General features: G+C 37.2%; 1 protein-coding gene across 2 annotated transcripts in view; it reads right to left on the bottom strand.

Annotated features, from left to right (window-relative positions):
- Window positions 1-109: 109 nt before the first annotated feature.
- Window positions 110-16,941, bottom strand: part of KCNG3 (potassium voltage-gated channel modifier subfamily G member 3) — a 67,927-nt gene continuing 51,095 nt past the window's right edge. For both annotated transcript variants that reach the window (XM_070379675.1, XM_070379676.1), the window contains exon 2: window positions 110-15,435. In XM_070379675.1, coding sequence (XP_070235776.1) covers window positions 14,790-15,435 — 646 coding nt within the window. In that variant the 3' untranslated portion in view covers window positions 110-14,789. The remainder of the gene's footprint in view (window positions 15,436-16,941) is intronic.

Genomic DNA, 16,941 nt, shown 5'->3' with positions numbered 1-16,941 from the left:
CATCATTGCCTGGACACTTACCTCATGTAGAGCATTGATGTTCTTACCATACAGAGGTGCAGTTAAAAGGGAGAAAGAGAAAAAAGGGGAGGGGAGAAAGAGAGAATGTGAAAGCAAGCTGGGGAAGATCTAATGACTGAGTCAAAGCCTCACAACAGTAAGAAACGTTGTCACAGTCAGGAGACACCTTTTGTGCTTCATCCACCATTAGTTTATTGCAAAGTGAAGTTTGGGTTCAAAACAAAAGGGAAATAAGTCTACCAAGAATGAATTAAATTAATCAATGATGTCAACGGCAACAGATAGGAACAATTTAGTATCAGCTGTAGGTGGTTCTCAAAGTCAAAATTTATTAACTATCAAATGGTCAAGCTGTACAGGTTTTTTTTCAGATGTACATATAACATATGTATACCATAACAAAGTTATTAATAAAATATTTCCTTAGGGACTGAAGAAACTACTAATTAAATAGTTGATGAACATTTATAGATACTATTAAAGATCTGACATAAATATGTAAGTCATGGAGCTGAATAAGAAAAGCTATGATCCATATGATTGCATACTTTACTAATTCCAAATTAAAGTAGAAAACAAAATTATGCCACATAAATTGAGCTGAATTTAAGAACCTTTTTATTAGAAGATAAAAGTGACATCCATTTAAACCATCACTCCTGAAAGAGATACTAAATAATAAAATTATTACCTCAAATCCCAAACTATGACACAAACTTTACTATCCAGATTACCCTGCCTATTGGTTGGCAGTACATCTGTCCCTCCATGATACAGGCAACGGCAGTTAGCGATGAGACTTAGCAGTAGTTATGAATACCCAGCAGAGGTATAGACCACGTGGTAGAAAGGACATTCACACATCTTTGAATCACTACTCTCATTGAGAATAGGGTTGATGAAAATAATGGTTAAAACCAACAGACAATTTACCTGTTCAGTCATTTGCTATCTTTAGCAATAAACATCACACTACACTCAGTATTTTGTCCATAAAATTTTTATCTGTCCAAGGTATTTTTTAAATCCAGGTTTAGATTATTAACAGTGAAAAAGTATTCATCTTCTTTCTTACTTCCATGGACTTGATCAGGCCACCATTCACCAGGCACACAGAAATATGAATAACTGGAAAGACGACTTGATGGCAGACTGTTTGCAAAACAGGAGTGCTGTATTTTAAGGCAAATGTCTTTATCACATATATACACAGCAGTTTATTCATTGGCGAACTTTATCATATGACAGTACAAAATTCAACAGAAAAACTGAGGTATAACTTTACTTAACATAAATACAAATGTCAGAAAGTCTAAAGACATTTTCAATGTGCTTAACATATTTTACCAAGAACCAAATAGAGAATTCAGAATTCTTCTCCAAGTTCTTATATGTCCAGAAATACCCAAGATTCTGAATTCTAGGGGAAAAAAATACTAGAAATTAAATACTCTAAACTCTTCCCAATAAGGCTCTCTACATAAGGCTACCTTTGATATAAGGCTACTTCAACTTGGTCTGAAAATAGCAAAGATATGCATCAAAATTCAAGCTATTCTGAACTAAAGAGAAAGGACTTGGTCTCATGAAGGATGAGTTTACTGAGCAAAATTAAACTTGGGCAAAAAGCAAATTTTAAAGTACATCAAATGAAAACATTTCCTATCATTTTTTAACATAAAGCTGAACTATTGTGATATAAAAATGACTGAATCTGTATGACAGTGTTTAGGGCAAAACAGACATACATTTACCTTTACAGAAATAAATGAAATATAATCCTTAACTTGGTATGAATATTTTTAAAATTCTACATTCTGTGACCTTTACAAAAGGAGATCTATTCTTTACTTTCAAGTTAGAAACAGTGTAACAGTTTATCTTTGGATATTTCCAGTCAATGGCTGTATAAAACGAGAGATAATACAAATATAAGTCATAGGCCATTTGGTGCATTAACACGTAAGCCATCAGTCTGGGACACTAAAAGCAAAAAAGTGATCCACTGATAGTACATAAAGTGGAAAAAATATACCCCAGATTTCTGCTCTAGTCCAAAAACTTACAGTCTCTAAGTATTTTTAATTACTGAGTAGTCTGATGCGATGACATTCACTGAAAAAATCTTATTACTAACTGTATTCACATTAAAATGTTTTCCTTAAAATGCAAATTGCGGTATTCATTATGCCTAAATACAAAGGTAAGTTAATGACAAGGTAAAGTGTTTTTTAGGTCTGCCAGAGCACTCATGTCCTCTGTCAAAGTCCAAGTGATATTAAGAGAAAAAAATATTCTACTTATTTTCACCTAATAATTTAATTAAACGCTCAAAGATACTGTTCTAAAGGAAAATTCAACAGGAACTGCGTGTTAAATTTACAAATTAGGCCAAAATAAGAAACAAAAATGGGATTAAAAAAAATTAGACTATGTAACTGAATAAATAATAACAATAATGACAAATAACACCCCAAATTTGGAAAATTCAAGCAAAACATTGGTAACCTCATTCTTGATGGCACATAAATAAAGGAATTTAAGACTGTGGATGGAAAAACAGAAGCTTCCATCAAAACAGGTACACACAGAGTAACGGGAAAGATTCACAACCTGAATTCCACATCCACAGTGATGTCAGTCATCAGCTGGCTGTGGAGCCTCCTGCTGATTCCTACAGGAACAGGCACAAAGCACCCTCGACTTTTCACTGGCACCGAACTCAGTTGCTTTGAAAAAATGTCCTGACATTGGTTAATAGCAGAGGGTGGGGGAAAGGAGTGGTAAGAATAAATATCAAGTTAAGTGCTCCTTTGTGTGAAGGAATCTAGAAACCCTCTTATTTAGTAATTAACCCAACACACCACCAACTTCGAACACTTGCACTTTTAAAGACAGCCATAAACCCGCCACTTCGTTTTTTCAGTCCCACTCCCTCTTCAGCCCACTGCTGACTGCTCCACTGGGCCCTCCTGTGTTGCTCACAGGAGGTGTCTTAACACCTTAACCAGCCACTACTCCTGCCCCCAGGTCCATCCTCACTCCTGTACCTGCGGCTGATCACAACTGCATTTGGAATTTTGGCTGAGCTTTTTCCTTCGAATACCCGAGACAAGACCAATCACTAAGTATTTGCTCCTGCCTGTTCATCACATCCAATCAGCAAAATACCATAAACATGTTGGCCCAGGGTTGGCCCAGGGTGTGGTTCAGCACAGTGGCTCTGCAAACTGTATAATGGCATGTCTCAGGGAAACTGCCCTGCCCTCAGCAATATCCCCCACCTAGAAAGACTGCTTTCCCCAAGCCTGGAAAACCACTCTCCAAACTGGGTGATGATAAGGCTAAGCTAATTCTACTCTGGAATTTGAACAGGGAAAAAAGAAGAGGATCAGTCAGTGGAAATGAACAAGTGGAGGGGAGAGATGCACAGATGCCACTCTGCTGAGAGTGATGCCAACCCTGAGAGGTAGGAGGAGAGACATCAGAATGGCCACACTCCATCAGGCGGCTGCTGTTGCATCTTTACAATTAATAACCCCTACCTAGGACTTCCCAGGTGGTTCAGTGGGTAAAGAATCCACCTGCAATTCAGAAGACACAGGTTCGATCCCTGGATCAGGAAGATCCCCTGGAGGAGGGCATGGCAACCCACTCCAATATTCTTGCCTGGAGAATCCCCAGGGACAGAGGAGCCTGGTGAGCTATATAGTCCATGGGGTCGCAAAGAGTCAAACATGACTGAAGCAACTCAGCATGCACACACAACTCCTGCCTCTGGAGTCTACATTCCCTGTATATACTGCCAGTTATACTTTCTTCCCTCTCTTAGCAAATTTTGTTTCTTAGGATGACCAACAAGGGTCAGAGATTTATTTTCAGAATGCTTAATAAAAGTACTAAGCAAAAATAAAAGAATTATAAAACATTAGTACATCATTTCTTGTGAAAAATTGCCATAATTTTCACTACTCTATGTATTTTAGGAATTGTGGCTATTATTCAAGCATTCGATGAGTAGTAATTGGAAACCCTACTATTTCTAATAATAGTTAAGAGTAGTACTGAATACATTTGTAGGAAAGTAGACCTCTCGTTGAAACCTTTTTTTCCCAGACATCTTTAGTAAACATGTAACATTACAGATGTAGCGTGCCCAAAATCTTGGATCATAGCTACATTAGGTTTGATATTCACATTTCCATTGAAGATTATTAATATTCACCCAGCACATTCATGAGATTTATTAAAAATGTAGACATTAACCAAAAGTCTTTGGGGCATATGTATAAGAGAACTTATTATACTATTATGTAGTATTTAGTCAAATACTACATTAGCAACATTACTGATGAAAAAAAAATCCAGTAAAAAATAGTCAGACTTGAAAACTCGACCTTGCCAAGTGAGCTTCCAAACCATTTGGGGAAGTGCTGCTTACAAATACACTGAACTTTTCTCCAATTATTTTCCTAACATAATTTCCTAGAGGAATTACAAAATGATTATAAGGATGGCAAGGGATTATATTTAAAAATCTGGGCTTAGTCTTTGTATAAAGGACCCTCAGAATAGGTCTTCTGAGCACAACAAGAGACTTTTTTCAAAGGGCATCTGCCCGGGTGAAGGCAGCTGACGGTCATCCCTGTGTACCCCATAAATCAGACAAAACTCCTGCTACCCACAAAAAAAGGACTAATAATAATAACAACTTTCCTACAGCAGTACTGCAGGTTAATTAACTATCAAGTGTTGCTTTTTAGATGGTTTCCTCCCCATCCCAGTAATTCAGGGATATTTGCATTTCCTGTAAGAACTATGAAAAGATGTAGATTTAAACACACTAGGACGGTATCCTCAAAACAGGTAGAAGAAGAAAATTGCAAGGGGTCTAACCCTGACTGTTCAGGGAGATGGAGCTGCCTTTATCAACACCCTCTGGCATTCTCCTAGTACTCCTATAACTTCCAAGTCTGAGAAGCAAAATGTCAGGTAATAAAAAGGCATTAAATTAAACCAGCCAACAGAAACAAATTATCTCTTGTGTCTGTATGTCTCTATATCTTCAGGCAAGTGAACACAAACTCAAATTAACTTGGGTTAATGAGGAGAATCGGTTAAACAGCCTTAGAAACCATTAAATGTATATCAATTGGCAAACTGTAAAAACCATCAACAAGCACTGCTATGGCTTCAACCTGATTAGCATCTTGTAGATTTAGGAACTCACTTCAATTTCCTGACACAGGCAGTACAACAACTCAATTCACAACAAAATCTGTCTATTTCTTCATTAAAACACATTGTTAGAATCCAACACCCTTTTGTGGAAAAAAAAAAAAAAAAAAAAACCCTTAAGAAACTAGGAATACAAGTTCCTCAACCTGATCACGGGAATACTAACATTATACTTAATGGTATAAGACTGATGATTTCCCTCTAAGGTCAAGAAAAAGAAAAGGATGTCCATTCTCACATCTGCTATTTGACATTGTACTAGAAGTTCTAGCCAGGGTAATTAGGCAAGAGAAAGAAAAAAAGGAAGTATAAAGTTAAATTCTCTCTCATTATGGATAACAATATCTTTTATATATATATAAATAATATAAAAACAATAAAAAACCAAAACTAATAAGTTTAGCAAGGTAATAACATATAAGTATACAAAAATCAGTTGTATTTCTATACACTAGCAATGAACAATCTGAAAAAGAAATTCAGAACACAATTCCATTTATAATAGCATCAAAAAGAATAAACACTTAAGAATAAATTAAATCAAAGCAGCACAAGACTTGTACAGTGAAAACCATAAAACACTGGAAGAAATTAAAGAACACTTAAGTAAATGGAAAGACACCTTATGACCATGGATTGAAAAGCTTAATATTGTTAGGATGGAAAAACTCCCCTAATTGATCTACAGATTCCATGCAATCTTTATCAAACGTCCAACTGCCTTTTTTGCAGAAACGGATACGTTGATTCTAAAGTTCATATGAAAATGGGAGGAACCCAGATAGCCAAAACAACCTTGTAGAAGAAGAGGAATTCATATTTCCTGTCTTCTAAACTTACTCCAAAGCTAGTCTTCTGTGTGTTTTTGGCATAAGAACAGACATGTAGATCACTGGGAAAGCACCGAGAATCCATAAACCCACAAATCTATGGTTATCCAGTTTTTGAGAAGTATGCCAATACCACTCAATGGTGGAAAGAACGGTCTTTTCATCAAATGATACAGGGACAACTTCATATCCACCTCCAAAAGAATGAAGTTGGACCCCTATCTCATACCATACATAAAAATGGACCATACATAAAAATGGTCCGTACTCGAAATGGACCAGAGACCTGAAACTAACAGCTAATACTATAAAAATTTTGAAACATAAGAGTAAATCTTCATTACCTTGAGTTCCTTAAGATACAATACCAAAAGCATAAAAGACAAGAGAAAAAACAAAACTGGACTACACTGAAAGTTAAAACTGTGTACTGCAAATGATATTATTAAGAAAATGGAAAGACAACTCTTTAGTCTGAGAGAAAATATCCGCAAATCATGTATCTGATAAAGTTCAATATTCAGAATATATAAAGAACTCTTAAAAGTCAACAATTAAAAAAAAATTTTTTTAATGGGTAAAGGGTTTGACTAGACCTTTCTCCCTAGAGGGTAGATAAATAATCAATAAGCACATGAAAAGATGCTCCACACCATTAGCTATTAGGAAGATGCATATCAAAATCACAGTGAGATACCAACTCATACGCACACTAGGATGCTGCTATTTAAAAACAGAAAAGAAGAACAAGGAAAATAACTGTTGGAGAGAACGGAACTTTCATATATTGCTAGTGGGAATATTAAATAGTTCACTTGCTTTAAAAAACAGTATGAGAGCTCCTCAAAAAGTTAAACATGATGTTAGTACCTTGGTCCCTGGGTTGGGAAGATCCCCTGGAGAAGAGAAAGGCTACCCACTCCAGTATTCTGGCCTGGAGAATTCCATGGACTGTATAGTCCATGGGGCTGCAAAGAGTTGAACATGACTGAGCGACGTTCACTTATCATATGACCCAGGAATCTCATCCTGGGTATATACCAAGAAAATGAAAAACATACCGTTCACACAAAACTTGTACATGAATGTTCACAATAGCATTGTTCACAACAGTCAAAAAGTAAAAATAACACAAATGTCCATTAAATGAGAAAAGGATAATCAAAATGTAGTACATCCATACAATAGAAAATTATTCCACAATAAAAAGAATGAAGTACTGATCCATGCTACGATACAGATGGACTTCGAAACATTATGCTAAGCGAAAAAAGACAGATACAAAGGCCACGTTTCCATTTATACGAAATGTCCAGAATAGGCAAAGCTCTAGAGACAGAAAGCAGATCAGCGGTTGTCAGGAGATGGGTAAGGGAGGAGTGAGGAGTTACTGCAAAAGAGTAGGGGGTACATGAAAATGTGTTAGGATATCCCTGGTGGCACAGTGGATTAGAACTCGCCTGCCAATACAGGGGACACGGGTTTGATCCCTGGACCAGGAAGATTTCATAAGCCACAGGGTAAACCCGTGCAGCACAACCACTGAGCCCGTGTCCCACAGCTTCTGAAGCCCGTGTGCCCTGGAGCCCATGCCCCACAGCCGGAGAAGCCACCACAGTGAGCAGCCTGCGCAGCACAATTAGAGAGTGGCCCCCGCTCACCGCAACCAGAGAAAGCCCACGCGCGGCGACGAAGATCCAGTGCAGCCAAAAATGAAAAAGAAAACGTTCTAGAATTAGAACATTTGGTAGTGATGGTTACATAGCTCTGTGACTATTCGAAAAACTACATACTTTAAAAATGATACATTTTATGGTATGTGAATTATATCTCCAGTTGTAAAAAACAAAAAACCACACTGTTAATACCACCTTATATTTATTTAGTTCCACTTTTTAACTCCCCTGAGGCCTGGCATGCTGCAATTCATGGGGTCGCAAAGAGCCAGATACGACTGAGCGACTGAACTGAACTGAACCTTCCCAAATTGCCTAAAGTTTATCAACAAAACCACAATGTTAACAATGCATCGAACAATTTAGTCAAATATCCTGTAACTACTTCTCATTCTTCTTTCCAGCCCCTTGCTTGCCCCTTGGCATGGTGAAGACATGCTTAACCTCACTTGTGTGGTTTTAAACAGAATAGGAAGTGAATTACTAAACTGAGAAAGGGAAAGGCAGAAAAGATTTAGAACAAATAATAAAAAGAAGGTATTCATCCTTTCATCTCCAGCTACCTCTCAGAAAACTTTTTAGGGGATCAGGAAATCACATCCTTCTATTAGCTGACAAAAATTCTCATTAAGTCAAATGCTATAATTCCTCAAATCTGATTTCATACATAGCTGCTATTCAATAATTTGATCTGAGTCTGATCCCCATGCAAGTATGCTCTTCATAAGAGACCTCATTCTTACATATATAAAAAGTCAAATCTGAAAAACACATAAATCAGGAGATAGTAACACACTAGAAAGATGACTCACAGGTTAAAAGAATTCCCTACTTGAATTCCTGTACACATCCATTATTATGTATATGAAATATGATGAAGTTTACAAACTTCTTTTCATACTAATGTTTGGAAACCTACTTATTATAAAAAGTGGATGCACCTAATTATTTGTTGCATGCTACAATGTTCCCATCTCTGCCATGCACTGGAGCACAGAAAAGTGCATTAATAAAACTGTATTTAAGAAAAAGACACAAACATACATATGTTCAATTTCTTTCTGATCTTTTTAAACTGAGTTGATTGGAAGAGCTAATTAAAAGTGATTCTTATGTAAGCCGAAGTTTTCAAGAAGGGAACCATGACCCATTATTATAATTTTAAAACTATACTATTACATAATTTGAATTACTTATTTTTTATAAAAACAAAACAAAACAACAACAAAAAAAAACCTTCCAATGGTAAAGATTATTGAATCAGTAAAAATACAGGTAAGAATTTAGGCAGTTTATCTCAAAGCAAAAAAATCTAAACTTTCCACTTCTGTCTGATGAATAAAAAATAAACAGCCTTTCACATGGACCTGAAAGCTAAGCATTATATTGATTTCATAATTTTGCATTTTACTTTCAAACACTTCATATGAAAGAGTGGCTATGGCTAAAAGAAATGAAAGGAAAAATATGCATAGTTATGGGCCCACACACACACTTCTCGTATATCAGAGTTGAGGATTTAAATTCAAATACTGCTCTCTACTAAGGAAATCAAAGTCTCCTGTACTCTGCATTGTAGAGAAGGAAAGCATGGAAATTCAATGGACCTGCAAGATAAAACTTATAACACACAGTTAAACAGCCGTATGTTAAGTTGAACTAATCACTGTATTTTAATACAGCAAAAACACCTGTCATTATTTACACTTCTTTAGTGAAAAAGAAAAACAGAACAAAAAAACACTTTATAACAATACACACCACAAATGGCCTCTACTCAGTCATTGGCAGAACTATAGAATTATTTCAAAATGATCAAAATAATTGAAGTCTAGAAGGGATAAAGTCTAAAGTCATGGGAAATTTTAGTTTCAGTTTCAATGCAATGTTGTATAAATTAAACAAAAATACTATTCCAGACATAAATGACATAGCATTACTTAGTCCTGGTAGGTGAACTCCAAATAATATATATTCCCTCTGGCTTTCATCCACTAAATGTATATTGGGATAGTGTTGATATTTTAAAATATAAACCAAAGGATTCTCACCAAAGCTATGTAATATTAATTTGTTCAAAATTAGGATAAGATAGTTGGATGGCATCACCAACTCAATGGACATGAGTTTGAATAAACTCCAAGAGTTGGTGATGAAGAAACCTGGTGTTGCTACAGTCCATGTGGTCGCATAGACTGAGCGACTGAACTGAACGACTGAACTGAACTGGTAGCATAAATGTAGATTATCCAATTCAATTCCTTAACAAATAATAAACTGAGGATTGAGCCGCACCAATAACCAAAAGTTCAAGTGCTTATTAGGAATGTCTGCGAGCTTCCCTGGAGGCTCAGCAGTAAAAATGACAATGCAGAGGACAAGAGAATGTGAATTCCTTAATGGAGAGCAGTATTTGAGTTTAAATCCTCAACTCTGATACAAGAGAAGTGTGTGTGTGGCCATAGCTATGCATATTTTTCCTTCATTTATTTTGCAATGTAGGAGACCACCTGTCAAATAGGAGACTCAGGTTCGATCCCTGAGCCAGGAAGACCCACTGAAGAAGGAAATGGCAACCCAGTTGAGTATTTGTGCCTGGAAAATTCCATGGGGTCGCAAGAGTCGGACATGACCTAGTGACTAAACCACCACCACAATACCACTTCAAAATCTCAGTAGCTGAGGAATGTCTGGGAGAACTGCAAAAATCCCAAAGTTTAGGTATAAGTGTGGAATTGGTAAAGGCAAAATAAAAGTTAATGACAGAATGGAACAATGTAGTCATGCTTGTGGGTGGCATTTCACAAGTCTGTGGCAGGCTCAACGGCATGGGGCAGCAAATTACTAGTTTACTTACAGGGGCAGAACTGACATGCCCAGTCCTCCAAGTACAGATGGGTCTGGAAAAGCAGGAAGCAAAACACCATATGAAAGCATGCTGAACAAACAGAGAAGTGTATGAAACCTTCTCTGACCAAAGTGGAATTCTTCCAGAACATTCCATTAACGCTTCAACCCATGTTACTTCCTCTTCAGCTCTGACATTTCTCAACCTGGCCCTTCTAAATAATGCAATGATAAACTATGAAATAACTGCACTTATTTGCTTACATGTGAGTAAGTGCACAACTGTGAAGTTTTGCAATTTAAAAACTGTATTGAAAATCTGAGTTCCTTATACACTTGTTCCAAGTCTTCCTTCCTGACATGCAGGGCACCTAAAAGCAACATCTGATTTTTATGTGACCTACAAAAAGGACCCCAAAACATTTTTAAGAGAAATCCTTCATGCTCTCTGATGTTACAAGAAAAAAAAAAAAGTAAGTCCAAAGGGTTCTGAATCAAAAAGTCTGAAAATCAGGTTTCTGAGGCCTGATCTGACACTAGGGTGACCAACTGTACCAGATCACCTGAGACTAAGAGATTTCTCAGGATGGGAGTACAGTTAGTGCTAAAACCAAGGAAGTTCCAGCCAAACCAGTGCTAGCTGGGCTCCCTATGGGTGATGATGGCTAAATCACAACCCACTGGGAGCAAAGTTGCAAACATTTGGATAGAATGAAGGATGTAGAAAGAGGCAAGGTAAACCAGAAGGCCTCCAGGGCCCTTTAGTTGTCATTTATTACAACCCTATGAAATATTTATACCAGGTTTGATTGGAATGTATATTGCATACCATAAGTGTACACTTATGTAGGGTCAGAGGGCACTGGGACTATTTTGTGAAGCTATGCATTAAATTTATTAAATTTGGAGCTATATAAGCTTTAATAGTAAAACAGAGCTAGGAGTTTTTAGTTTTTTTAATTTTCATTTCTATAGCAAAGAGGAAAAATAAGCTGCTTCTAGAAAATACCAAGGCAACAGAGAAAATTCTTTCAATATCCACATCCAACTTAACCCCATTTCTCCTCCTCCCAAATCACTGGAGACCTAGGACATCTGGACGAAAGTTTAAAAACAGAACACATTATTTTGACTTACTGATAGCCACTATGAAAGAATACATTTCCACATTTTTAAGAAAGTAAGAACTTAGAAACAAGTTTTACAAGTAACTATAAAACCCTATAGAAAAGTAAAGGCAACCACAGCTACCAGCAATAACAATAGAGTCATAAAAGAAAAAAGATAAGATCTTGAATTGTTAGAGTATGTTCACTTTCAAATATGTTCCCTAACTTTGGAACTTTAATCCTGAAGAATCCCACTTCAGAGGATAACAAAATAAGTTATATGTAAGATCAAGTCACAAAAGCTCAGGGGTGATAAAATGAGAACAAACATTTGGACTTGCTCTTTCCTCCTCGGGCATTCTAATTTAAGATAATATCTGACTTACTGGGACTAATACAGGTCCTAACGAAAGCATTTCTACCATGAAGATTGAGTGAGGAGGAATCTCTGAAAGTACAACTATGAAAGAAGTGTTACTCAGTTACTATTTTTTAAGGCAATAACACCAGGGAAGCTTATAAGAAAATGCCTTCAATCCGAAAAACCTACAATATCCATGATATATACGTTTTTCAGTCATGAATGAACCAGTCTACCAGGTCTCAGCAGCATCTAAAGTACAGCGGTGGCTGGACCTTCACTAGCATTTCTCTAACATGCTCCTTCATGAGAACTGGTCCTATGAAAAGTCTGACATCACCAAGAGATTTCTTACTAGTTACTTCAGGGCAGCCTCAAAGTCTGCTTGTGTATTCACACAGGTGGCTTCGCACACACACTTCCAGGCATAGGTTTCCCCCTGCCTCTTCTGAACGTAGTTTCTCTTCCCAAATCAGTCAACAGTTTGTGCCCAAGTCTATCACAAATGCTGTGGGGACATGAAGGTGTGTGCGAGAGAGGGGATCCAGGCCTTCAGGATAGTTAAACCTGACTTGGGGAGATAAGACATATTCTCATGAGGAGTTCCCAGTGCCAGCAAAATGGACGGCTGTCTTATTAGGAATATGGGGATGCTATCACTTGGCTATTACTTGCATAAATGACAAAGCTTTCATCAAAATAGGTAAGAAATCCATGCTATCTATTTTAAATATATTGGAGTACAATGAATATACAATAAACAAATACAATAAACAAAAAAATACAATAAACAAACGAATTTGAGTATGTAATAAGTAACATACCAGTGTGCGATAGTAGGCAAGATGAGGCAAGAGTCCTGTTTTCGGGGTTTTTATTTGTTTGCTTTTTGGTCACACTGTGGGGCACGTGGGATCTTAGTTCCCCGACCAGGGATTGAACCCACGCCCCCTACAGTGGCAGCTCAGAGTCTTAATCAGTAGACCACCAGGGAAGTCCTAGGATGAGAGTCTTAATGACCAAAACATCACCTAAACTCAGGAAAGGAAGTCAGGGAAAAGGAATGGTTTTGCTATTATTACCTCAACCGTGGCAACAGCAAAGGAGAGTGGCTTCTCAAGGCTTTACTTAAAACCCAGGGGTGTGTTAAAAAATAAGCTGCTGGACTAGGTTCTCAAAGGTTCAGGTTTTAATCCTAACTCCTTCACAATCACATCCTCTCTTGCCCTGGTTTTCTACCTGTACTACTTAAGGTTTGAACTAGATGATGGCTAATATTCCCTTAATGAACATTCTGGTAAGCCTTTCCTTGATAAATATATCCCCTTTCCATCTCCTCTGCTCCCTCTCCCTCCCCACTAAATTACAATGTATAATATTAAATTATTCATGAATCAATGACTTTAGTTTTTTGTGTTTATATATTGCTGGCTTTATGGCAACTGGTTAACAAAGCAAAATTCTAGTTCAGATTGTTAACATCATCAGTTTACATTGTCTAGTCCTAATAACCTAGCCAGATTAGTGTGGCATATTACTCAATGTTGTTACAAGAAATTTGGCATAGCTATAATTGCCAATGGTGAAGATCAACTCAAATACTGATGTATTCATTGCTTTTAGCTGGTTTAAAATTGGCTTAGCTACACAGCAACCCAGAGTAAGAAAATGTTTCATTTCTTTTTTAAGACAATCCAGTGACAACATCTAAGTATGACTTTGGTATAAAATGGTTACATAAATATCCTTTCATCTTAAGTCTTATTAAACACACGGTGTTTAGTTAAAAAAAAAAAAAAACATTAAGAGCAGAAGAAGATAAATATGGGTTGCAATATCAAACTATTTCTATTATTTTAATGTTGGAAATCTTATTTGGACATCTGAATGTTAGGACTATTAACATCTAGTAACAGCAATGATTTCAAATAAAACGAACTCCAATAAAATGTGAAACAATACAACACTCTTTTAAGTCATTTCAAGACAGAGAAAAAAAAAATCCAAAATGGAAAAGAAGAACATACTCAAGCTTCCATATCATATTATGGTATGATAAGGTATGATGTCATACCATATTATATTATGGTATGATAAGGAGAATAAGAACAAAAATAAGTCAGATAATTGAGAAATATGCCGGAGAAGTTTTTCAAATACTATTCTTGCTTGTATCTACTAGCTCCACTCTACATTTTAAAATTTGGCCAAATTTTCAAAGTATTTGTTAAACAGTTCCTGCATGTGACATATGTTTCCAGGATACTTCTGACATTGATATAAGAGATTATAAAACATTTAGAAATGAAAATGTTACTCTCCAACAAAAAACACTGTAACTTCCAAGCTTCTTCTGTATTCACAAGATGGAAGAGCATTTGGAAAATAGTAGCTTTCAGTTTTAAAATGTTCAAATAATATACTTTAAAACAAACACAAAAAGTGTAATTGTTCAAGGCAGGGAAGAGACAAGTCTAAATAAGATCTTAAAATTTATTCTAGGAGACATTCCCTTTCCTTTGCAGTCTCAATCTTCTTTACTCCATAATAAGTAAATTCTTTTATCCCTTCAGCTGGGAAGGACAATTTTTACTCTACCAAGGTGATGACAGGACCACTGCAGTGCTCACCCAGCAAGAAACACATAAATATGAAGTGGCGTCAACTAGATCAAATGAAGTGTATGCAAGAACTGCTTTGCAATGCATTAATTTAGGAACTCAGCAGAGAGGCTCCTACTATATCTAGCTGATCTAAACTTGAGCTCATGGTAACACTGCACGAAGCTATGGTAGATAAAAGTGATAGGTAGCGCCAATAGAACAATTCCACTGACAACACAAACTCCTCCAAGAATTCTTCCAGGCACTGTGATAGGATACATATCTCCATAGCCAACTGTAGTCATAGAGATAATCACCCACCAGCAGGCAGCGGGGATGCTGGCGAAGTCCTTGTTGGATGTTTCCAGGTCCAACCCATGTTCAAGAAGCTGAGAAAGTGCACTAAAGATTGCCATGGCAACACAAATGAAGACAAGTAACATAACCATCTCTCGGTAGCATCGTTTGAGAGTCAAACCAAGTGTCTGAAGACCAATGAAGTGACGGGCCAGCTTAATCACCCAAAAAATCCTCATCATTCTAAGCACCCGCAAGGTGACTCCAGCCCTCTGGAGTTGAGAGTTCTCGCCTGTAAATACGGTCATTAACACGGAGATGTAATACGGTGTGATTGCCAGTAAATCAATGATGTTCAGAGGTCTCTTGACAAACTCACACTTGTTTTTGGAGACGATGAACCTCACGATGCACTCCGCAGTGAACCAACCTATGCAGATAGCTTCAATTATCCTGTCAAGAGAACAAAAGAAGAATTGATCATTTTATTTTTAAGCATTTTAATAGCTCTTAGATTTCTTCAGATAGTACTACACTAACATACTAATTTAGTTACTTTTCCAGAAAACATAAAAGAACAGACAGCATCACCAACATCATCAGACCCACCAGGATGCAACAGAACAACAAATAGTTCAACAAATGAAAACTGAACTTGATGAAGTTCTTATTAATATACAGCATGTAACACCATTAAAAAATTTGTTTGCTTATCACTAATACTGTAGAAAAATCTATCTCTTACATGGTGGCCTGAAATTAACTTATACTCAGCTTGCCACAATATGAAATGTTATTCCATGAGGATAGTGGTTCTCTAGTGCGATGTAAGTTATTAGGTGAATCAGAAGGACATGGTTCCTACAGACGGAGGACATACCCAAGTTTTTGATGATTTATTTCTTGGTAAATAAGAGTGAACTCAAGATTATTTCCTAAAATGTTACTGTTATTTCTTTTTCTCTACAGGCTTATGTGGGAGACACTGAATCTGAGCCTGCTTCTAAAAGCTTTGCAGGAATGCCAGTGCCTTCACCAGGAGAGCACCAGATCATGACCATCCTTATCACGAGTGTCACAGTGGAAAAAAGGCTGAAGATTCCTACAATGGAGCAAAATAATCACTAGAATTTTCCCAACGACCCAACAAGTTTGCTTGTTTGTTTTCCATAGCTGTTTTCATGCATCATGTATTTTTTTAAGTATAAGGTCACATTTTACCTGCTGCTGCTGCTGCTAAGTCGCTTCAGTACTGTCCAACTCCTCTCGACCCCATGGACTGCAGCCCACCAGGCTCCCCCGTCCCTGGGATTCTCCAGGCAAGAACACTGGAGTGGGTTGCCATTTCCTTCTCCAATGCGTGAAAGTGAAAAGTGGAAGTGAAGTCTCGCAGTCGTGTACGACTCTTCACGACCCCATGGACTGCAGCTTACCAGGCTCCTCCTTCCATGGGATTTTCCAGGCAAGAACACTGGAGTGGGGTGCCATTGCCTTCTCCGCACATTTTACCTAGATCAGTATTTACCAACCTTTTCACATTACTGCACACACAGAAAAGCATGTAATTAATAGAGCATACTGGCATCATGGGTAGCATTTCTGAAGTGGAAGCCAACCAGTCTTGCCTCAGAATACTGGTTAGGAAGCCCTGATAAAGAGTGAGAGGTAAGGCTAAAGTGATTATTAATTAAATTACATTTTAAAATTCAAAGTTATAATTGAGACTTCCCTGGTGGTGCAGTTGGTTAAGAATTTGTCTTCCAATGCAGCGGACGCAGGTTTGATTCCTGCTTGGGGAACTAAGATCTCACATGCCTCAGAGCAACTGAGCCCGCATCAAACTAGAGAGTCCACACGCCGTGACGAAAGATCCTGGGTGCTGTAACTAAGATTCAACGCAGCCCAATAAGTAAACAAATACTTATTTATTTTAAGACATAGTAATCATTATACCATCAT

Source organism: Bos mutus, chromosome 11 (genome assembly GCF_027580195.1).
Source record: "Bos mutus isolate GX-2022 chromosome 11, NWIPB_WYAK_1.1, whole genome shotgun sequence".
NCBI lineage: Eukaryota > Metazoa > Chordata > Mammalia > Artiodactyla > Bovidae > Bos > Bos mutus.
This window is presented reverse-complemented; position numbering and strand designations above follow the sequence as displayed.